The sequence below is a fragment of the Blennius ocellaris genome (assembly GCF_963422515.1).
Source record: "Blennius ocellaris genome assembly, chromosome: 10".
Classification (NCBI taxonomy): domain Eukaryota; kingdom Metazoa; phylum Chordata; class Actinopteri; order Blenniiformes; family Blenniidae; genus Blennius; species Blennius ocellaris.
In genome coordinates, this window is record NC_137659.1 from 6,751,291 (window position 1) to 6,775,665 (window position 24,375).

The 24,375-nt window shown below is 39.1% G+C and overlaps 1 protein-coding gene across 1 annotated transcript in view; it reads left to right on the top strand.

The window, feature by feature from the left end:
- LOC308135820 (guanine nucleotide exchange factor VAV3-like) overlaps positions 1–24,375 on the top strand; it is a gene marked incomplete at its 5' end in the record, with an annotated part of 50,264 nt that overhangs the window by 13,945 nt on the left and 11,944 nt on the right. Inside the window, 14 exons of the mRNA XM_080503945.1 lie at positions 482–577; positions 2,650–2,718; positions 3,835–3,921; positions 5,210–5,295; positions 5,734–5,866; positions 8,844–8,953; positions 10,329–10,430; positions 10,910–11,001; positions 11,527–11,549; positions 13,694–13,718; positions 17,279–17,409; positions 20,796–20,861; positions 21,654–21,688; positions 21,822–21,938. Coding sequence (XP_080360071.1) covers positions 482–577; positions 2,650–2,718; positions 3,835–3,921; positions 5,210–5,295; positions 5,734–5,866; positions 8,844–8,953; positions 10,329–10,430; positions 10,910–11,001; positions 11,527–11,549; positions 13,694–13,718; positions 17,279–17,409; positions 20,796–20,861; positions 21,654–21,688; positions 21,822–21,938 — 1,172 coding nt within the window. The remainder of the gene's footprint in view (positions 1–481; positions 578–2,649; positions 2,719–3,834; positions 3,922–5,209; positions 5,296–5,733; positions 5,867–8,843; positions 8,954–10,328; positions 10,431–10,909; positions 11,002–11,526; positions 11,550–13,693; positions 13,719–17,278; positions 17,410–20,795; positions 20,862–21,653; positions 21,689–21,821; positions 21,939–24,375) is intronic.

Consider the following 24,375-nt stretch of genomic DNA (forward strand, 5'->3'; position numbering starts at 1 on the left):
CTCTTTTCTGACTCAGTCGTGTAGCGATCACTTCGAGGCCTTTTGTCAAACATTCACAAAACTTTACACTCATTTTATCTGCAAGTTTAATTATTAAACATCCACTTGTTACCAAAATAAATTTAAAGCACAAAACAAGGGTCATAACAAAGAGATGTTAAGTGTTATTCCTTTAATCTGCCACTGATCATAATGTTATGGCTGATTGGTTTCTAATTTAAACAAATCTTTAACCAGCTGAGATTATTCTAGGCATAAGTTTAAAATAAACTATGTATAGTTAATGACAATACACTAATTAGATATTACGATAAAACAGAATAGGATGCATTTGTTGAATGATCACTGACAGGTTTGTGCCATGAAACTGTTAATTCACACCAATATAGAGCATCGTGAACCTGGTGTTATCGCTCTCTGCACACAGCGACGGTGTGAACGACACACTGATTTGTTCAAGTTATTTTCCATATTTTTCCAGGAGTGCTCTAAAAGAGCCAACAACGGGAAGTTCACACTGAGAGACCTACTGGTGGTCCCGATGCAGAGAGTCTTGAAGTACCACCTTCTTCTACAGGTAAAGATTTTTTTTTTTTTTACAGATTCTCAGCCAGTAAAATTTGCAAGTTAATGATTATTCAATCTTTATTGTGACAATTGTATAATTAATGAACACCCGATTTAAAGTTGATGATTTACATTTTCATGTTTTGAGGGTCATTTCCAAATAGCAGCTGGAACTTGAAATCTGTCCAAGATTCCCATGCTCCCATTTTATTGTAATTGTTTCAATTAGTTGTGATTTTATATTTTCAATAATTCGTCTGGTGGCTCAATGGGCTGGAAAGTGCAGAAAGTGACCACTAGAGGGCGACACTCTCCACATATTAACTCCAGATATGTGACTTTTTTTTTCTTTCTCTTTACAGTGTCACACTAAACAAGTCTTGATATTGAACATGATGATTGAGGTGTTGCATTTAATGTTGACATGAGAGAAACACCGTGTCTGTCTGGTCTCTTTCCAAACATCCCATATTACATTTACCAGGATTTATAAAGGGAACAATAGTGAACCTCAGGACGACTAAATCTTTCCATTAGAATTTTTGATGAGGTTTTTTTGGCAAAATTTATAAATAATCTGAGTTTATGAAGATATTTTGCAGGGTAGTTGTGTGTGAAATGATCCTTTACTCACTGTCTTCCAGCCACATTCCACTAATTCAAGTGGCTGCTGACAAACTGTATGACACTGTCTCCTGTGGATAGTCTGAATCAGAGGTCAGACTCTCGCTGGCAGGGCAGACGAGGACAATGCCCCGAGAGCTGTTTTAAGTCGCCGTGGAGGGTGAAGGCCTCCACGGTAAGCGGCGCTGATCCGGGGAGTTTTCGGTCGCTCCCCCGAGGAGAAACCGCGTGACGGAGGCAGGAAACGGAAGGAGGGAGGAAGTGATGAGACAGAAATGAAGCGAGACAGGAAACAGCTCAGCGGGGAAACAGCACCGTGGCCTTCGTGACCCCCACGGAGGGAGTTCAAAGAGTAGTTAATCTGTTCATTTCATAATGTTATTCGAGAGATAATCACACGTTAAATGATCCCGCCCACCTTTTGACTGAGTTCGCTAAAGATTTAATCATAGCATTAGAATGAGAACGTTACATGCGCTTGATAAGCTTGTGGTTTTAAAGTGATAAATTCTTACAACTGTATAGGAACCGAGAGCCAGTTTTATTATAAGACTTGTGCAGATGAATTCATGTGATGAGGTTTCTTTTTTCACATCTCTGAAGACTTTAAATTAAAAATAATTTATGGGAGACACTTAACACGTAGGTTCCTCGAAGCTACACTCCTAACAATAACTTCCATGTGTGGATTGGACCAATATAGATGTGACGAGGTGTTCGGAAGATGATGCAGACAGGTTTCATAGTTTCCTTTGGCTTGAAAAATTAAATTACATCTATTTGTTTTCATATTTCATCTTATTTAAAATGTATTGATTTAGATAATAAAAGATGTACACACCTTGACTTAACAATTCAATTTCTTCAGTACAATCAGATCCACTGTCTGGGATTTAAAGATGGTAGAAATATAAGATTTTAAGGTGCAGTCTCACATTGGTTTTTGGATGATGACAAATTGTACCTGGGTCAATAGTTTTTGCGAAAAGTTAATAAAATGCATACATACAAACCGATAGATAAATAAATGACTACACACCGTCAAAAACATAACCTTTGCCCAATGTCCAACTGACATTGTTTTCAAAACTTTGCCATGCAAATGCAAAACTTTTCCAAGACGAAATTGCAAATATTATGCATTTTTACTTCACGAATTCGCTTCTTCTGCTCTCATATTGAACGAAGAGCTGTAGTGTGACTCAGTGCACCATCTTCTGGCACAAAGCAGTATTACATGAAGGGTCCTGCTGTGGCTTGCTTTTAATCTTGGGTAGATTTCGCTGCTAAAATAATTGTCTACTGCACATCTAATCAGCAATTATCCACTGGAGGGTAGTTAAGTAGATCCAGTGGCTCTTTTGTTTTGTTATTATTAACTTAAAAGTGTTTGTCATAATCCGATCCCTACTCTGACTCTCAACGTTCGTGACAAATGTCTGCTTTCATGTCAAACAGGAGCTCGTCAAGCACACTCACGATCCTGCTGACAAGAGTAACCTGAAGATTGCTCTGGATGCCATGAAGGTAAGTATTGCGCTTTTCGTAAATTGATAGCGATCACGGTGATTTCACCAAAAGTGGCTGATTTAGCAGAAATTCCAAAGTGTCCCTTCTAGTCAGCTACGAGTGTGATGTTTGAAAAAAACCACAACCCACAAAGTCATGAATGATTCATGCTTGACCACTTTGAAGGGGGATGAGTTGGTTAAGCTTCACATTCACACGCATTAGAGTGCTGAGTGACCTTCTTTCTAATTCTGAAGGGATGTGAGATTGATCGGCAGCAGATCTGTGCACATATCACCTTAAACACATCAACATTTTTTTTCTAAAAAACATGCTGGGCATAATCTAGACCACAGGTCTGTAATCTTTATGAACACAAGAGCTGCTGTTGCTACTTTCCACTTAATAAAATAAATCTGGAGCAACATGAGATATGTGTTAAAACATGCCCTTAACTTTTCTGCACATAAAAAACTAGATTGTGTGCTTTGTTTATGAGATTTTATAAAAACAGTTTCCAATGAAAAGCATTTGTCAAAATATTTGAGCTCTTTTAGTGTACATTCCCAGTTTTAGGCTGTATTTGTATGAGCTATTTTAGCGAATGGAGCTAGACTACTGTACGTATGTATGTATGTATGTATGTATGTATGTATGTATGTATGTATGTATGTATGTATGTATGTATGTGTGTATGTGTGTATTTGTGTATATATATATATATATATTGGATTAATGCAGCTTGAAAAAACACAAGTAATTGTCTATATTGCCTTTGTCACATTTTAGCGGTCTCACTCCTTTTACAGCATTAATACTCCACTAAGTTGTTGTTGTTATTTTTTTTTTTAGCTTAACTATGTCTTGGCTCTGACTTCCTGTTGAAGCATCTGATACAACAGTTGTCATTATCCTCTCATCAAATTCTCAGCCTGCCAGAAAATGAGTGTATTTTCAGTGGGAGTGTTCATTTGGAATGTACAGCACATGATCTCGTCTTTACAAACAAGCGACCACATTTTTTCAGGATATTTTACTTTTCCAACGGCTGAACTAACCCAACTGACTGTGTTCTTTGTGTGTGTGTGTGTGTGTGTGTGTGTGTGTGTGTGTGTGTGTGTGTGTGTTGAATAGGACTTGGCTCAGTATGTCAATGAGGTGAAGAGAGATAATGAGACTCTGAGGGAAATCGACCAGTACCAGCGGTCTATCGAAAACCTGGTAAACCAAAACTCCTCTTCTCCGACTATCAGCAACTGTTAGTGGAAAATCTGTGAGAATGTAAAGTTGTTTCTTTCTTGTACAGCTTTAAGTTTTCAGCAAAGTTGTTTTCTGGGGAATTTAGGTAACATAACTCAAACACCTTCTGTGACACAAACAGCACATTTATGACATTCCTCTCATCAGCTTTATGTTATACTTACATTACATTGTGACTTTTAAAGGTTGTATATGATGAAGCATGGACAAAACACTAAAATGGACTGAAATGGTCATTTTTTTTCATATATATATATATATAAAGTTGGCTTGAACTGAATATCAGATATTTGGTATTTGAAGAAATTATTTAATATAAGAGTGTGTCTTAGGCCTTTTTTACACAACAACATTTCCAATGGAAAATGTGAAACTTTTGTAGTGTTTTGGGCGTTTGTTTACACGACGGCAGTGCTTGGAGCCGAAGATGCAACTTTTCTGTTGCTACTGTGCATGTGCACCATGGCCATAGTAAATAGTTCTTCTGCACATACTCAGTCGATGATCAATAAGAACAAGTCCCCATGACAACAATCCAAGTGTTGTCGTGTAGACAGGGTCTTAAGTTGAATCTAGCTACAATTTAACATGATTCCCCCATCAGCCGTCATGATCATCACTAATCTTACTAATCTCAGCTCTGGATGCTGCAGTAGCAGTCTTCCATTATGAACAAAGAACAGTACACAGCGACATATGTGTGAAATATATAGCAAATACAACATGTTGAACGTGTTTTCACAATTACGTTACTAGTAAAAGAGGCTTAATCAAGTGGCCATGAAGAAAATGAGCGTTGCAAAGTTCCAGATTATCACAGATCATTGTTTTCCGCTGAACGAGTTCAGCGATTTGAATGAATTTTCAGGTTAATTAAAAGAGTCAACTGTTAGTAAAAGAGTTGGTTTCACTTCCATGTGGACAAACTCAGTGAAACTGTTCTAATTCACTGCACATTATAATAAAATAAAAAGAAGATTGCTGTGCCACCGTGATAGAAATTATTGATCGTTACGCCACTTCATGTTCTCGAAACCTCGCGTTTAATCTTCATCTTCCTTTCAACAACTTAAGTGGACTGATGATAGAAGATGTGGGTGATGCCATTTCAGCATGAAAAAGGTTGACGTGACCAGATGTGAGGCTCATGAGTTGTCACGGCTCGGGATTGATGAGATAATTACATTGTAAAAACACGCTTAAGAATATATCTCGATGTGTCTCCGCTTGCTCATGTTTTTTGTTGCAGAATCAGCCTCTGATCGTCTTCGGGCGGCCAAAGGGAGACGGCGAAGTCCGCATGATCTCCAGTTTTGACAAGAGGAAGCAAGACAGGTTGTTCTTCTTTAACTGTTTTGTCCTATAAGAGAATTTAAAAACAGATTTTTTTTTTTGAATGAAAGTAATTCTCGGTGAACTCAAGCTTATTAGTTAGTCAAGAATACAGTATAGCCAATAACGTGGTGAAATTTAATGCTTTAATGTGTATTAATGAAGCAATACGACTATCTCAGGGATGTCAAATAGGCCAACATTGGCTCACAAGAGGTTCAAATCTGGCCAAACCACCAAGCAAATTGTATACATTTCAAAGAAAACATAGTTTTGTGAAAATATAGACACTTATAATCTGCGCCACAACAAACAAAAACATTAGAAGTTTAAATTCCAAAGTTATTATGGCTCTATTTTACCGATCCAGCCCACACAAGATGAAATTGGACTAAAATGAGCTAAAATGTGTCTGACACTCTTTCTCTATCTCCTTTGCAGACACATCTTTTTATTTGATGTCGCCGTCATTGTTTGCAAAAGACGAGGAGACAACTATGAGATGAAGGAGATACTCGACCTCAACTACTTCAAGATCACCAATAACCCCACGTCTGACCGGGAAGCTAAAAAGGTCAGTTTGACGAAAATAACTAAGTGTTATAGAATAGATCTGGACCTATTATAGAATATTCTACTCTATAGTAGAATAAGAGGCGAATATCTATTCGCCTCTGATGCCAAGTCATCTGATGCCACGTTGTTGGTCCTCTGTTCTTAATATATACTTTGGCAAAGCTCACAGGTTTGTATTGGATGAATTGGATGAATTGGATGAATTGGTGACTGAGAATTGACAGTATGTGTGAATGTAACCATGTAATTGTCTTTTTCTGTGTGAAACCTGTTGCAACCTTCCATATTTTTCCTCTTTCTGAACATCCCGGTCTTGGAAGCCCCTACAGGCCTCTTTCTCTCCGCTCCGTACAGATTATACAGCGTGATGTCTCCCGCCTTGCGGGAGCGTTCACGGGCCGGACTTCAGCGGAGGAGACTTGTTGATGTCTTGTTGATGTATGCCTGCAGATGGTGTCTTCTCACTCTGGTGCCATCTGCTAATGTGAATCTGACAGCTTGCCAGAATGGGCGATGGTTCTGTGGGTTTTTATCAAAGGGACTCCATTATCATCGCCATTTACTCTGTCATGCAGCCGCGTTGTGTGCGTGCGTGCTCATACGCGCATAACAATGATCGAAATTTACGTGAATGGTCATTATTTCAGGCTTGCTTCTTACGAATATGCCCATGACTGGTGGTTGTCTCAATAATGTTTCTCAATTAATGTGTAATCACGTCCACAGAGTTCTGCTTAACGCGCTCGGATGCGTCTTTTTTGTGTGCTTTATTTTCACCTCTGTTCCGACATAAACCTTCATCAGTCACACACAGCTTTTATTATTGGTACACCCCCCCCACAAATAAACCCCCCAAAAAACAAAACAAAAATGCACAGGCACAAGAATAAGAAGCCATTTCCACACCGAAAGTGTACTTACACTCTCAAACTCACACTGCAGGACAGAGATGCTAATATCAAGTGATGAATGTGTGCAGTTCTCCAAGGCTACTTATAGCTATATATCATCTTCTGCTAAATGAAACTGCAGAGTTTGAACGCGGTGCTACTGAGCACCCACACAGTCATCAATGATTTAACACCCAGCAGAGCTCTAAAACACTCAAGACTCTTCAGGGCCGGCCGATCACTGATGGGTAAACTTTACAGAGAGGTTTGGTTATTGATAGCAAGGCATTTCGAGAGTGCATCAGAAGAGCTATTTGGTTGACTGCAGTTCAAAACGTTGCTTTCCTGGATGTGCATCAATCTGAAAGTGACAAACAAGATGTTTCTGTCATTGATATAACCCTCACTGAAGTTCTTCTGCAGGTTAAAATATTTCCAAATAAAGCTGTGAGGCTGATTAACAAGCCCCGTTGTGGCGTTCCGACAGTTTTGGCCCCTCAGTCTGCTTCGGGCAGATCTCTTGCTGAAGTCCCTTTGCTGCTGCTCTTTTTATTTTTGATGCCGACCACGTCCAGCCACCAGAATGCTGTGGTTGCCCTGCGTGTCGTCTGGCAGCATCAGTGCTGGCGCCATGCATGACACACATGCATGCACGCACTTAAGCACACAACAGGACGAAGATGTCAAACTGTTCCCATGATTGACGATGACCAATGTGGAGTTGAATATGTGAAAAACAAGAATCACTCCAAAAACGGAGCAAATTTTGTGTCTTGCTCTGTGAATATTTTATTTATTTATTTATGTATTTAATTTTCGAACATGTACAAAAATATTTTACAAGAAGAAATAAGAGAATGAGTCATTCAGTGTTCACGTAACAGATGCTCCAATTTTACACTGTGTGCGTTACTTGTTTGAAAATGGGATAGAAAGAGAAACAGTAAAAAAATTTTTTTGAATAATAGTAAAGAATCAGCAAGAAGATAAATTAATCTAAGAGTTTGTCTTAGCAGTAAGCTCTTTTTTTTTTGGGATAAGTTGAATAAAGGAAGGAGTTCTCGCCAGAAGAATAGAATTTATATCAAAGTCGAAATGAAACAAATGGTTATAGGACAGAAAAGTTTTTTGGCGTTTTTTTGAAGCTATATATCTATTTTATGTAAAGGAGATATTTAACTACATCAAGGTAAAAAAAAAGGCCCAAAACGAACCACATACCTCGACTTCTCCATCCTTTTTTATTTTGTCAGATTATTTCTTTTAACTACACAATTCTTTTGTTTTACGTCCTAATTTTCTCCTACCTCTTTTGCCTACCGCCTCCTTCCTTATTTTTTTACTTTTACTTCATTGTGGTCATGTTCTTCTTCTTCCTCTTTCAATTTCCCATCCCCTTATTGAATTCATTTTATGTTGTCCTCTTACATTCCAACTACTTTCTTTGGTGTATTCTCTTACATTTTTTCTTTCCAACCTCTACCTTATTTTTACTTCCTACTTCCTTCCTTTTCCTTTGTTTTATCTTCATCCTGCCTCTTACTCAATTTCTTTTTCCCATCCTCCCTCTTTGCTGTTTTCACTTCCTCTTATTTCATCCCCCTATTCTGTTCATATTTCCTCTCACCGCTTTGTTTTTACATACTCCTCCATTCTTTTTTTCCCTTTTCTCTGTTTTGGTTCTTTTAACTTCGCCCTTTTTCCAATTTCTATTAAATTTCCTCATAATTCCTTCCTTTCCCCTTCCTTTTACTGCCACTTAATCAATTTTAAAATTTTCTATCTTCCATTGACTTTTCACTTCATCTTACTTCTTTGCTTCTCCGTCCTCCATTGTTTTCACCTCCTCCTCTATCATTCCTCAAACTTTCTTCTTTCCTTTTGTCGCTTCTTTTGACTTCCTTCTACTTATGTTTTTGACTTCTTCTCCTTCCTCCTGTTTTCTTCCTCCTTCTCGCTTTCTTCTCTTCACTTTCTTCTGCTTCTCCTGCAAACATTAATATATAAATATTCCTGCACAGGAGTCAGAAAAAAACCCCAACCTCATTTGATTTCCATGTCTCTTCTTCTTCCTGATCTTGTCAGTGGTGCTACGGCTTCTATGTGACACACCAGCAGGGGCACAACGGCTTTGAACTCTTCTTCAAGACCAGGGAGCTGAAGAAGAAGTGGTTGGATCAGTTTGAAATGGCCATGTAAGTATACAAACACACAACACACACACACACACACACACACACACACACACACACACACACACACACACACACACACACACACACACACACACACACACACACACACAAGCACCTTACAGGGACACCGCATATCTTTTGTATTATTTGTTTACAGTGGGAGTATATTTTGTCTTTATCTTGTGTTAACAAATGTGTTGTAACAAATGTGTGTTTGGAGTGTATACGTATGGAAATAAAAACTCCATTGCTGCGACTCATTCTTGATATATGTTTACTCCAGAGTTAAACAATGCCAATTTTTTTCAGAGCTAAAACTTGATGAGTTGAACACTTTCATCATTCATGTTTTTGACCCCTGCCCAAAGCGTACTTCCAAAATTCCCCCACCCAAAAAAAGAAATATCCATTTTCTTACCTCGAAAGTGTTTTGCCTCAGTGCGTCGAAATAATGGCACCAGAAGGAGCCCGATTTAGAATATCGAAATTGTACCTACCGAAAGAAGATGTGGGATCCTGATGAATGACTCACTTACCAGAGCACTCAATTTAAGTGGCTTCTGAATGATGTGTTCAACACAACACCGTGTTTGTGTCCGTCGTGTTTGTTCACGTTCCAGAAAGGCCGCCTCCCTCTGTAATGCACCGTTCCTCTTTGAATGCATGCGGATCAAAAAGGCTTTCGTCGAAAATGTTGTGTTTCATTAAAGCGAAGAAACAAACTGCACGTTGTTTGTTCCACAAAAAAAAAAATGAAAAGTCATTTTGTTGGCACTGCTGCATAGAACACATCATCACATGATCCTATACCAGGGGTGTCAAACTTGAGACCTGTGGGCCAAAACTGGCCTACGAGAGGCTCCAATCCGGATAACCCACCAAGCAAATTGTAAACATTTCAAAGAAAAGATTGATTTTTTTGACAAATAGTAGTGGACATAAGGCAAGCTGAGATATTGGTGATGCTACCATGAAAGATATCAAATTAGCCTCAAAGCCATACTGTCAGCGGGAGTTTGGAAAACCATGTGTAACACAACAACTATCGGAGAAGTTTATTGGACATTTCATTGTACTACTACTTCTACTTTTCTGAGATGAAAATGCAAAAACAATGTGTTATCACTTGAAACTTTGTTGTCTAAACTGGGTCCCCAGATGAAATTGGGCTGTATGTCACCCCTGAACTAAAATGGCTCAAATACATTCATTAGTAAAATGAGCACACCCACTCATGGTCCTTGAATGTTTTGGGCTTTGGCAAAACAGACAGACAGTTTTGTCATTCATGCACTTCTATACACATTTTATCTTGTTAAGCTGGTAAGTGCCTTTCATTTAGCCACTCTTTCCCCATTTTTTTCTCCCGTCTCAGATCAAATATCCGACCCGAGAAATCAAACCACAACTCTCACCAGTTCAAGATGCACACCTTCGAGAGGATCACATCCTGCAGCTTCTGTCACCTCCTGCTGCGGTAACCACGACGATACATTTTGGGGATGATTCTATATTTGGAATAATTATGTGGATGTCATGAAAACCTCAGGATTCAGTCTTACATCTCAAACGGGGTGAATTGTTAACTACACATTGTGACAGTAAACGTTCTGAGGAAAACACCCTCGTCAGATGTCTTTCATATTCAGGAAGAACACACTGACATTTTAGCTTTCCGTCTTCTATCACCTTACCTCAGGCGCTCAATTTAAATAGCTTATAAAAAAAAAGAAATTAAGCTCTCACCTAACTGAAAAAACTTCATGGTGATTAATTAAAATAAATATTATTCAGCAGAAAAAAGGCAAAAAAGGATCGCTTTTATCGTTTGGGAAAGCTGAAGGACACTGCCGGTGTCATTTCTCTTCTTGAGGGGAGCGACATGAGCTAGAAAATTCTAAATGTCAAGGCATCTGTTAAAAACGTGAAATCCACTCTGTGTTTTACGGTCTCCAGGGGCATCTTTAACCAGGGTTATCTCTGTCTGAAATGCGGCTTGGGAGCTCATAAGGAGTGTCTTGGTCGACTTGGAGTCTGTGGGAGGACAGGTAAGATGGAGACAAACCAGTTGTTTCAATAAATGCAACAACCTTTTTGACTTGCACCGCCACCCGACCACTGCTTCGCCTCACAAAAGACCAAAATCTGAAAGGCAGATTGCCACGGAATTTACAGAGCACATTCAGGCCCCTCAGAGGAGGAACTCTTCACAGTTTGGTCATCCCGTTAGATTTTCTTCAGTGTTAAGTATCGCCAACAATGCACATCTGCAACACCTCAGGTGGAATGATTGTTGCAGTCCGAGTTTCTCCTATGTCGTCTTTGAGTCTCACTTCTGCGTCCTACTTCAAATCTGTTCTGCCACTGCAGTTCGGGCACATTAGCCCTTCTGCATTCCCCGCCAGCTAAATCTAGCCATGGCCTCTGAGAAGCCGAAGCGCTGCAGTCTTTATACATTCAGGGGAGTGACGAGGGGCCTGCAGAGGTTGACAGTTGAGGTTGCATGTCAGGAAGCCACCACACGCTCATATTGTATTCCTCTCACTGTATCCGTTTCTCTCACCTGACTGCAGATCCTGTCAAGCTGCGACCCAAGGTAAGACCTGGACTCTTTGTCTTCTTTGACTCAAGACGCCAGAGCTAACATAATTAGCGGGGCATAACGCGGCAGATGTCCTTCGCCTTGCATGTGCACACTAAGCACACGTGGATTTAGTTTTCTTTTTTTTAATTTATGGATAAGGTCAAAAAGAAATAATGTTATTCACAAGAGCAGGTAAAAGATCATTTGTCTATAATTAGTTAGTTAGTTTCACCAGTAAACAGTTGAACGTGGTCCTCCACTATGTGTTTCTGGTATTGTATTTCACATTGAGAAGTGTATTAATTGCTCTTTATCATATCGTCGGGTCTCTGGACTCCTCCCACAGTCTTATCCGCTCCTGTTACAGTAATTTGTGACTAAATTGCAAAGAAATCTTTTTCTGTCTATGTGGATATCTGACATTTGGCCACAGGAATAACTGTTTCCATATTCCAGAACAATTGAATATTAAGTCTTAAAAAAGAATGATACCTTTTGAAAATGTTCTTTACTTTCCCATATCTTTATAAGACAGCTAATATTTCGTTTATCATTTGTTTGTCTCTGCCTGAAGTGTGCCACACACACATTTAATGAAGTCCAAGAAAGCAGCAGGAGATCTGCTTGTGCTCTTTTTAAAATTTTAAAATTTAATTTGATTTTCATCCAAAATATTCATGGCAGACTATTTGTTTCGTAGTTAAAACAAAACAAGAAACACTATAAAATTCTAGCTCTACCAGCTTTATTAGGCATCTGTTTCCCTGTTTAGTCTCCAATTTGTATTCCTATTTGTTCACAATAACTTCTGTATTGTCACCGAAAAATAGAAAACTAGGATATTTTCTTAGCAGATATTCTTGTTTCTGAATTTTATGTAATTGCAAATCCTGATTTACTCAATATTTATGCATGTGCAAACTTAACATTGTACTCAAATGTATGTGGAAGCTGACCAATATTGGAAAAATAACAAACTTGTTCAAAAATAGCTGACACATCAGTCTCAGATATGCAATATCCTGCATCCTGCAACATACTATGAGGAGTTTGTTCAAGTGCAGCGGTTCTGAGAAAATAATGTGCTCTTCAGGTAAAACCACCATGAAAAATCTACTTACACAGAAAAGGAGACAATTGGTTATGCACAGTCTGCAAAGCAGCATTTTAGACATAAACTTATTGAATTTCATCTCAAGACAAACAGCTAATAATGATAATACTGATTTCAAATGAGGTCATCTATATATAGGATAAGATCTTTCCCACACATTCCACTGAACGAAGCCGGTTTACCAATTCGTGAATCAATTTGCATGTTTTATTTACCACATGCATTGTGATCTACGACACAGAGAAGCTATTTTTCTTTATTTGTGATTGCATCTGCATTTATCACGTCTGAAAGGAAGGTGTGAATCAGCTCAGGCTTCGGCAGAGATGACTGCTGTTATTATGGTGAGAGGCAACAGTTTTATTTGCGGAGGTATTATTAGCAGATGCTTTCCTGTTAGTTCTTCCTCTGAGGTCTCACCATGACATCCAACCACCAAACTACTGATCGTGATCAAGAAATATAACAAAGTTTATGACTTCGAGGGTTTGTTTTATAAAAACTAATAATTAACTAACTATAACTAATTTTGGGGGATAAATGGATGAATGAATGTGTAAATACACTCACATATTATGTTTGCACAACTTAATCATATTTTGTTTAGTTTGAATTTTTTGTTTGACATTGAATTGCTTTGAAGATGTGTAAAATTCTCATATATAATAAATCCATTCTGCAGTTTTTCAAACTTTTAACTCTCCACCAGGCCACGGAACTTCCTCAGGTGCTCTGTGAAACATCCATTGTTGGGTTGTAAAAATAAAACTTGATTAAATGCTTTTTAATGTAATTAGTGTAAAAATGTATGTGTTTTTCACAGATGTATCATTCTGTGATCTGCAATGGTATTTTTATGCATCTATTTACAAGACTGCTCCCATAAAAACTAAAAGTCATACATTTATCTTTTGCATTGTATCTTGATCTTTCCAAGGCTTCAGATTTTAAGTCTTACAAATTATTGAATAAAACATTTAGCAGGTCAGCCTGAACCTCTACCTGGATACTGTTCTCACTCTCTGTTTTTCTCCTTTCGCAGGACAACACAACACCACCAGACCCAGGTCAGTATGGCTTGACCACTCGGCCACTTTCTGTGAAACTGCTAAGGGCTTTACCTGGAACCCCTTTAAGCCGCTTTCATCTCAGCTCTGCAGCTAAACAGAAGCAGCAATGAGATGAAAAGGAGGCGGTTAGTCAGAGGTCGGAGAGAGACTGAGCACACGGACACAGGTTTAAAGCTAAACCCTGTGTTTTGTCACAGAATTCCGTCATTCTTACTCACAGCTTATATAGTTTGTGTGTGTGTGTGTGTGTGTGTGTGTGTGTGTGCGTGCGTGCGTGTGTGCGTGCGTGCGTGCGTGCGTGTGAATAATTGGATTCTTAACCACAGCACAAAAAAAGCTCCTCTCCTCGCTGCCTGCCCTGATGCCTAAACCCCAGACGACATTGAGATGAATGGAAGTGGGAAGAATCATTATGAGAAATGCTGGTAGAAAAGCCCTTCCAGCAGCCTATATGACTCGCCCTCAACTGCTGAGCTGTGCCTTTGTGATAAATCAATTTCCATAAGGGGCTTTATGAGAAAGACAGCCGTGCTTATTGTTCTTATTAAAAACATGAATGTGAAGATTTTCCATTCATCTGAGGTCGCAGCCAGCTAATAGTTTCCTCGGGCTGGTTTGCAGGGGAGGCTCGGCCGGAAGGGAGATGTGTCGGATGGAGCCCGATGTGTGAGTCAGGGGAGAGTAAGTGGCTCTGTCTTTTAAGTTGGCAGGAGTGTTTAGTCTTAGCCTTAGCCCTGCGCTTGTGGCTGTATTCGTGTGCCACGCTGAGGGAAGAGCGGTGCTGTGCTGTTCAGGAATCAAAGAGATAAATTCCCTGCGATGGCAGATTGCTGCTCTATAGGATAGCACTATTGTTTAGTCCTCAATCAAAATAACTGTCGCGGAAGTCCACATTTATGTGCATGCGGGACAGCTAACGGGTAAAGTGTGTCCTCAACAGAACTCAAATATTTCTCAACAACTGTCAAATGAAAATTTTATTAACGAAGCACTTCAGAAACTTTAGCATAATCTCAATACATGTAGTATTAATGATAGGCACATAACGTAGACAGTACTGCTATAAATGACTGCACTGTGGTGGATACACCAGCAAATAATCTGTGAATGTGGTAAAACTACCCGATAGAAAGTGATCGTTGCAGATGCATGCATATGTGTGAATCCTCAGCTTTTCTCTCATTTGAGAGCTTGTTCATGTGGTTATTTTAGGTAAAGTTAACAGTTTAAAGCAAGGGTGTCAAACATACAGCCAGAACTGGCACGCCAGATGAAATTGACCAGATTTGGAAAATTCTGTCATATAACTGCAATATGTGTATTTGACCACCAGGGGTATAATTTATCTTTCTTTCCATTTTCCATTATGTGCTGAATCAATTCAGGTGATCAGGTTACACAAATGTAGAAACATGTATACATTAAATATAATTTCTAGAATTAGACAAGTTCCTCTAGCTTTGAATATGAACTAGCCTGCTGTATATTTTTGTTTCAGCTCCATGTGGCTAAATTGTTTATGTATTTGAAGATACATAGTGTAAGAAAAATCTGCTATAATTAGTTGTAATTGTTATTTTTGTTCAAATCAGGTTTGTTAAGTGTTGTAAAAGGATAGTTCATAATTTGCACAATATATAAATAACACGTATTCTAGATATGTATATATTATAATCAAAGGTTTAAAGGGTGTTCATCTCTTGTATGTGTATCTCAGATTATGACGACATTGTGAGTTTGTTTTCGTCCCATCTAATAAGAAATAGATAATTCTTAGGAAAAAATGGTAAGTGAACTTTTCGATGTTTCAGCAGTTTGTTTGTCACATTCACTCATTCACACTCAAATATCGATGGCTGCCCTACAAGGTGCTTGACCTCCATTAGGAGCGACTCAGGGTCCAGTGTTTGACTCAAGGACACGTTGACATACGGATGGGGTGAGATGTGGCAGTGACCTTGCAATTAATGGACCGCTCACTCTCCCAATCCAATCCAAGCAACGCTTTCTTGCCAAATACAACATTGAAAAACAAGAATTTGTTTTACAAAAACTTCAAACAGGAACTTATCAAACTGCCAGAGATCTTGTTTTTGCTGATGATGCTGATTATCGACTTTTCCCTTCGCCGTTACAAATTGGTTTAGCAGGTTGTTTTCAGATGTGAACATCTCGCTGTTTAAGAGTGACCAGAAATGTCTCTATTCCAGAAGTACATTAATGTTTCATATATATATGTATACTGCTGTATTAGTGATAGCTTCATGTTCTCCTGATTCATTTTTACTTTTGTTAATTTCATCATTTATGCACATTAGTAGCAATATTTTCTTTATTGTTCAACCTTTGTTTCTATTTCAGAACTGTTTATCATCTATTACTTACTTTGCCGGTTCCAAAAAGGTTGGTGAAATCAAAGAGTATACAGTGATAAATATGTTTTATTAATGGCAATTTCTTCAACAAACAACTATTTCTAAAAATACATTAGATATAGTTGTTTGTTGAGCTTTAAAATGTTACATGATTCAGGTTTATTCTGTGAAATGATTGAAACTTAAAGCATACTTTGAAATTCAGTAATGTTTATTTTCTTTTTGGAATCACTGATATTTTATTTTATGGAAATACCATGGACCATCAGCCTATTCCTTCTTTGGATTTTGTGGGAAAATTAATTTTTATATAAATATCTATCTTCATAGAATCAGGGTAAAATGTAACTTTTTTGAAACACTACTACTGTGCATGTGCACCACAGCTGTGGTAAATCATTCTTTTGCAAATGCCCAACTCAATGAACATTAAGAACAACGTTTACCTCCGTTGTGTCATTACTCCCAGTCCATATTCTCCTGGGGCGTCGTAGTTTTATTTTGATAGTCACCGTAGTAAGAATCCAACTTGGTTATCTGTCCATACGAATTCCACTGTATTCCCACTGTTAATATTTAAAGCATAGTGTCTGCACGTGTGTGGTCATTACAAAAACAAACCAACAGCATGCACTAGTGGGCTAACATGAAAACTACATAATTGTCAGCGTTTCTACCATTTCCGTGTAAGCAGACATCAGTTTCAAAATGTTGCCATGTAAACTAAACACTTTTTCAAAACATAAAAGCAAAAACAATGTGTTTTCACTTGAAAATTTGTCATGCAAACACGACTTAACTGGTTATAATAGGAGCATTTATAAGAGATGGATTCTCATGAAGAGTTTCACTAATATTCTAAGGCTTGAATCACAACATAAAATTGCACTGAAGTTTTTAAAAGACCAGAAATGTTTCTGTCTGTCTCAGGCGTCTCAAACTCAAATGAGAAATTTGGCCACTGCTGGTGATGTATCTTCATTGATAGTTGGTAAATTTCTGCTTCATAAAAATATTATGTTTCCCATTTCATTTGAACAACTTGTTCCCCACTGCCCCAACCTTTTTGGAACTGAAGTTTTAATAATCAAGGTCTTTGTCCCCATCGCTCCTCTAACCGTGACTGTCGGATAAATGTCTGGAATTCAGAGTGTGAATGTGTTTGTGCTCCCTGTCTGCTAGGCTTACCCAGGATGGTTGTGATCAGAGACTACAGTGGCATCCCCTGTCCCCCGTGTGGGCCCCCACTAAGCATTCATGCGGGGGATGTCATTGAACTGATGTTTGCCGACCTGCACAGCTCCTGGTGGCAGGTGCGTGTCACTCAGCTCACCCCTGTTTTATCTTCAACATCTGTGACTCCATGAAAAAATAACACGTTGTGGCTGACTGGGTTGGGTCGCAGCGCACGCAATACCCGTGCAATGTCATGGGTTTGAATGTGTGCTCCATGTTAATGCTTCTCTTCGATGCTGAATGGAACACTACGTGACAGAGAGATTTCTCATTCAATTCATCTTCTTCCCCACTGTCGCCTTTTCATAAATCACTGTATGAGTTGAGGTTATTTATCACATTCTGTGTTGTGTCGGCCAAGCTACAAATTTGACAACACGATGACGTCGACTGCGATTCGAAACATGAGTTGAAGGTCTCCATGAACTCTACTGGACCCCGTTACATTACAAATGGGCAGTAACTGTCTGTTCTAAAGATTGAATCAGAGCCTGCAACAGATGATCTAACCAATTAGTGACTTCACTTGATTAATTGAGTGCCACGGTAAAACAATAAAACAGCAGAAACTCAGGCCTCGGGAGGATGTTTTAATGGCGGCGTACAACCCTGTGTGCTGACACATTTAGCAACCGTCTCATGAGGTCAGCCAGTGGTTGAGACTGTTTGACCTTTTCTATTTTTGAAAGGAGAGCGATTTATCTGGGGTCTTCCGGCGGCCTCCCTTGCTGTTTCCCGCCCCGCTTTACGGTGGGATTAAAGCCTCATCCGCCTTCTGGTGCTGCTCCAATCGCACTACAGTCTTGTGCCAGTGGCACGGCTGGGAGTGGGCGGCTAGCCCGATTTCCTGTGCGCCATGTTTCTCTCTGTTGTGACAGAGCACAAGGTGGAGGGTGAGGACGCGACTGAGGGGAGACTTCTTGTAAGCTGGCAGAGGGGCGACCAGAATGTCACGCCACAGACCCGACGGCACTGCACGCTTTGCTGCCATGGCGACTGTGCATTCCGGAGGGGGATAATCAGAGGAATTATGTGCTAACGCACAGTTGTGTGTGTGTTCACGTCTTGTGCATACTGTAATTAGCTCAACTTACAAGCTATCCTTTTGAATTCACAACCGCTGGTGGCACTGTGGAGCCGTGCTTTGATGACGCAACGCCCGCTGTTTTTGTTTTCCCGAATATGAAGGTGTGCGCGCGCGTCCAGGAGTTAACAGCTTTCATGTTTTTGATGTGTTCAATGGAAGCGGAGAACAGTAGCTACAGAAACAGAGAAAAAATAAAGACAATCAATGTCCACCGAAAGAAACTCATTAACTCTTGTTTATTTAGAAAAAAAAGCATGTTATGTTCACAGTTGTTAGTATGAAGTTTTATTTTTGGTTGTTTACATTCAACAATTGCATATTCCCTTCAACAGCACGTTATTACACAAATTATTATTTCTTTCTCGTGATTTAGGGCGTTGCTCTGGTACTTACAGTGCTGGTTATAAGCACACTTTCCCAATCTCGAGTCCTGCACTAGCCTAATGTTTTTACCCAAAAAACAAACAAAAAAAAAAACTACCACAATAAATCGTGTTGGTTCAAAACTCAACTGGAGTAACTAGTTAACACAGCTTTTTCAATGCTCCTGAACCTCCAGCACACGAGTGTCAAATAGAAAGCCCTTGAGTCTAAATCGGCTCCAAAAAGGCCAAAGCAAATTCTAAAAAGTTCAAATAAAACTTGGACTTTTTAGTGGACACAACACAACATAGTGTCTGGAAAAACATGCACGATGCAACAGCTATGAGGGAAGTTTTTTGGGGGGACAATTCATGGTATTTTACGCCAATATAATTGGCTTAATGTAGTAGTAGACTGTAGTCATTTTCGGGACTAATTGTTTGATTTCGTGAAAATATAGACATTTTATTTTGCTATATTCTGCATAACAACAAAGAAAATCTTTAAATTTCAGTGTTATTATGGCACTATTTAAGCAGTCCAGCTCATTCAAGATGGAATTGGACTGCATGTGGCCCCTGAACTAAAACGTGTTTGATGCTTCTTCTCTAACAGGACTAGTTTAGTTCAGTTACTCGTTTTCCTGCATCATTTCGGGGAAACAGTAAATTTGGAAATTTGCCTTGGCTCGATATGGTAAATAGCAACACTTGCTACAGCTCATATCTTATTTATTATCACTGTGGTTTTCTGACATATTGTGAAACAGACACAAAAATATGAATTTCACTTGGTGTACCATGTTTCACCATTTCCACAGCTGATCTCAATGATGAGCTGTAAGATGTAGGATTCTGTAATTAAAGAGAAGATAAAGATAGTACAATCTAACATTAAAGCTCAAATGCATACAATGTAAGGCTTTGCTTTCCACCGGTTTTGTTCAGTTTTTCTGCTTACACACAAGGCATTTTAAAGAGAAACACTGAATCTCAGCAAAAACCATGTTTGTTTACAATGAAAACTCTACAGGGTACCTTTAATCTTCAGCGTCCCCGGTGGCGCCAGAGGATGGAATTACAGAACATGGAGAATTCATATCCCCTGTTACCCAGAAGGCAATTATCCCCATCCCACTGGCAGAACAATACAATCAATCACTGTAATTTCATTTGATCCTTTGGCTGCTGCCTGTTTATGCCAACAGAGTAATAAGTTTAATCTTTATCATACGCTTATCGAAGGCATAACAAATAGAGAAGGGCTCTCAAAAAAAAAAAAACCTTTGATGAAATGTTATTACACAGAATGAATCATAGAGATGGGTAAAGATTCGCCTTCCAATCTAGTTACTGCCAGGGCTTGCACGGTCCCCAAAAGCATTTCATACTCTAAATAAAGAGGAGTGAAGAGGAAAGCATAACCAGGGCAGGAAGCTGAATGGAGAGATCCACTCAATGGACTTCAAATGGACCTCAAACGTAGAGTTTAATTGTGGGACGCAGTCTGATTATTGTCTACAAGATCATGAAACATCAGAGAATTAGGCCTATAAAAAGAACTAGGCGCAAGTCTATGTGAAAATCAAATAAACAGGTTTACCAAATTGGTTTATTTAGCCAAAGAAGAAAGGTAAATTTTGTTTGTTGAAAGAATTAATGATTTTCACATAAAGCCCGTGGCTGCTTCGGAAGGATAGCTAAAATGGAATTGCTAGTCTTTAGCAGGAGCCGGAGAGCTCACGCTGTCTGGATATTCAAAGACCAGAATAAGATCCATTATTTAGTGTTAAACGAGGCTCTTGTTTTGATGCAGTACAAATCTAACTGCCGGCAGAGTTTGAACCATAATTAACTTGGGCTGCAAATTAGATGCACTGCTTGTTGTGTGCTAATTGCTGAGGATTTATTGAAGCCGGGGTGGGAGGGGAAGAGCAAAGGGAGAGAAGGGGAGAGAGAAATGCAGTCGCTCCCAGACAAATATAATGCGATTAACAACCGTTTGCCATTGCAGGGCAAAATCCTGGCGACGAGCAAGATTGGCTTCTTTCCAAGCGATGCTGTGAGGCCTTGTCCGTGTGTAAGTGTGCAAACATTCTGTCATTGATAAGATGAATTTCAAGTCATTCACTGGATAATGGCAAATATTGATGCTTTCTTTTTTTTTTGTTTTTTTTTTTTCTTTACTGCAGACGAGTTTGGCTCCATTTATACGACAATATTTCAAGTCAAAAAATTTTTGGAAAAGTTTCACGTTTACGCGCCAATGTTTTGAAAAGAACGTCCATTTACGTGGAAACGGTAGAAACACTGAAAACAATGTAGTTAGTGTGTGAGTTGGTGCTGTTGGTTGTTTTTAGAATGAAACATGAGTGTCTCCAGAAAGTTCAGTTCTGTTAAACTTTGTTTATCCTGCAAAAATGTAGTTTTTTCAGTGACTATGAGCATCGTGCTCATAGTCACTGAAAAAACTATTTTTTTTTTACATTCAAACAAGAACTTTTCAAAAACACTTGGGCTCCGTCGCTATGGAAACGGCCAAAAACAAAACTCTCATCTTCTGTGCTTTATCTTATCTGATTTTATCTTGCTGTTCTGACATCTCCCTATGTCCCATGTTTAATTGTTTCCTTGATGGACTGATCATTTATTTATTGACTATTTATTTTATTGTGAACGCATTATTGGGTGTAAACAGGAAGCTACTAATGAATTGGCCCTTTCATGGAAACAGACACTGACAATGAAAGTTTTGTGTTTTTACTTGAAATCATCATGTAAACGGGCCTCGATTTGAGCTTGAATGTCACATGACATTCCTCCATTAACCTCCATCAATACACTAAATGACCATTATTCTTTTGCATTCCAGGTCCCAAAACCTGTCGATTACTCCAGCCAGCTCTGGTAAGTTGGTAAAAACTAATGATTCCTGAGTATAACCACCAGTCATTCCTTGCTCCGGTATATTGATCGTATCAACTCCTCTCCTCATGACTGATCGCAGTGTAAGTTTAGTAGTTGTTCATGAATGGTTCAGGTTTGCAGGGCCGATGGAGAGATACCAGGCTGAGGTGGAGCTCCTGGACCGAGGAAACAGCACCTATCTGGTTCGACACAGGAGTAAAGAATGCACTGAATATGCCATCAGCATCAAGTAGGTTCAATCAAATCTTGCTTTTCATTTCGTTCACATTCGTTGTTTTTTTTGTTTTATTTTGTTACATTTTTTTGGCCACATCTACTGCAGTTTTCATTCACAAGCATTTACCAACAAAGTCTGTAAAAACAAAACACATTCATTGGCAGCCGTCTTGTGGGCAAAAACACCTTTTTTTTTCAAGAGGTGAGAGACGAGTGGCAAGGAAAAATTCAAACAAATGAAAAGCCCACATGCAAATAACAGTTTATTACAGTAGTGATATGAGAAAACAAACTGATGGTCAAATGTTGAAGTGGATGGAGCGCAGCAGAAGGAGACCACGCTGTGTCCCTCTCTGGTGTCGTAGAAAAACAACAAGTTAGAGCGTCTGCAGAGTCACGAACAGCCTGCGACTGAAGAACGGCAAAGTTTGCCCGGTCCGATGACTCACAGTTTATACTGAAGTACAGATGGAGCGCAGTCTAAAGGGTCATTCACCCAGATAACAGTAACAAGAATGACCCCCCCTGTTTTTAAATCAAGTCATGTGGGACAGATTTTGGCTTTGACGTGAAGTTTCTAAATCGTAATGCTTTAGTTAAGTCATTTGCAGGTCAGAAAATTTTCATTTTGACAAAATTTGATTTCAAAAAAGTTTTCAAAAGATCTTGCACAAGATAATAAAATTACTTAAGTGGCTTTTTTTTTCTTTTTTCTTTTGAGTTTTAAAATGTAGTTTATCTTTTAAAAGACCAAAAAATGACTTTTGATCCTTTTTTTTTTTTTTTTTTTAAGGAATTTGATAAAATTCTCATTAAAGTAAAAATAAAAGTGTCCCACAAAGTAGCATGTCGGTATCATATCTCTGTTTTCATTTTCACTTGGCTAATACAGAAAATGCCCATTTATATGACAAAGTGTGTCTTTTTACCTGTATTGTACATTAAGGCTCCGTTTTCGCAACATTTTTGAGTGAAAACACAAAATTCTGTTGCCCTTTCTGGAAATGGCTTCCAAGGTAGAACTTTTCAGAAATGCTTTGATTCCATCGTTGTATAAATGAGATTGGGGGGACGTAACTTTTTGAAAATGCTCGTGCTTCATTTCAGTGTAGACGGCAGAAATGCTCCTATTGGTCATGCACACTATGATTTTAGGAAAAGCTTTTTGATTCTGTTACGGAAAATTAAGTACAAAAGTAAGAAGATAGCAGCAGCCACTGGTTAAAAGTAAATTTGATGAGTTTCTATTCATCTTAGCTAGCTCAGATTACACCGAGCAGTGCATTGAAATGGACAGGAGGCCGAGCTGGAGGCTGCAGACATGCTGAAATTTTCATTGCAAGCCATAAAGGATGGACAAGAATAAAAATGAACAGATTAGCAGGATGATGGAAGTTTAGAAATACAGCTGGAGAGTCCGGGTTAGGAAGGTTTGAACATGTGCCGAGGAGAGATAGTGCTTATATTGGACAATGATGAAGCTGTGAGGTCGATGGGAGAGAAGAGGAATCTGAATGGAGTGAATAAGGACATGGAGACGGTTGCTGGAGGATTCAGGGAAGATGGCGGCTGATTAACAATACAAAAAAATGGAAGCAGGTTTTATGGTTCATGTCGTAACCTTCAGCCAGACCCTCGAAAAATATTCTTTATTTTATCACTGGAGTGACTACATTATTCTATCAAATTACCCATAGTGATAGAGGCACTATTCCTGGAAAGAATTGTTTCTAAATTATTTTGCAGACACAATCCTCAGAACTTTCTATAACCAACATTCAATAGTTGAGTATTTTTTCCCCTCATTTAAACGAAGGGGAAGTTTATCTGCCATTTGTACATCTTACGTAAACATTGTTGCGGTTCAGTTTAAAAGTGCTTGATGCGGCTCGGGGAAGGGGTGAAATTGGATGGTCTATCTTTCCATCTTTCCATTGTCTGTGTCTCTGACACATGTTCAAAAAGTGCCTGATAGCTTTGCATCATGCTATTTGATACTCCTTGGCTATCAGTCTTAGATACGTCTTTCAGAAGGAGGCTGGCCACGCACTTCAGTCGCAGATAAAACATACGTTGCTTAAGGCCCCCAGTAAATGACTGCTTTATCTGCGACTCCAGTGCCTCCATATTCTTCTTTTCAAATACAAGCCTGTCCATCTAACTGCTCAATATGTTTCAGGCTACATCAAAGCTTGCGTGAGCGCCAGCGAGTCCCCCTGACCTGGAATGACGACACCGTTAGATTACAACAATTGCGGGTGCACTCTGAAATACTTTTTGGACGTTGAGACTATTTAGCCGGTGACACACCATTCCAGCCCATTTGGTTTTGTCGACTCACACCGTTCTCTTCATTCACTACTTTGATGTGCCGGGCTAGTTTCCCCCAACGCTCCGATCCTAATTGCCTGTCTCGATGCTTAAGATCATTATCAGGATGGCCATTTGAG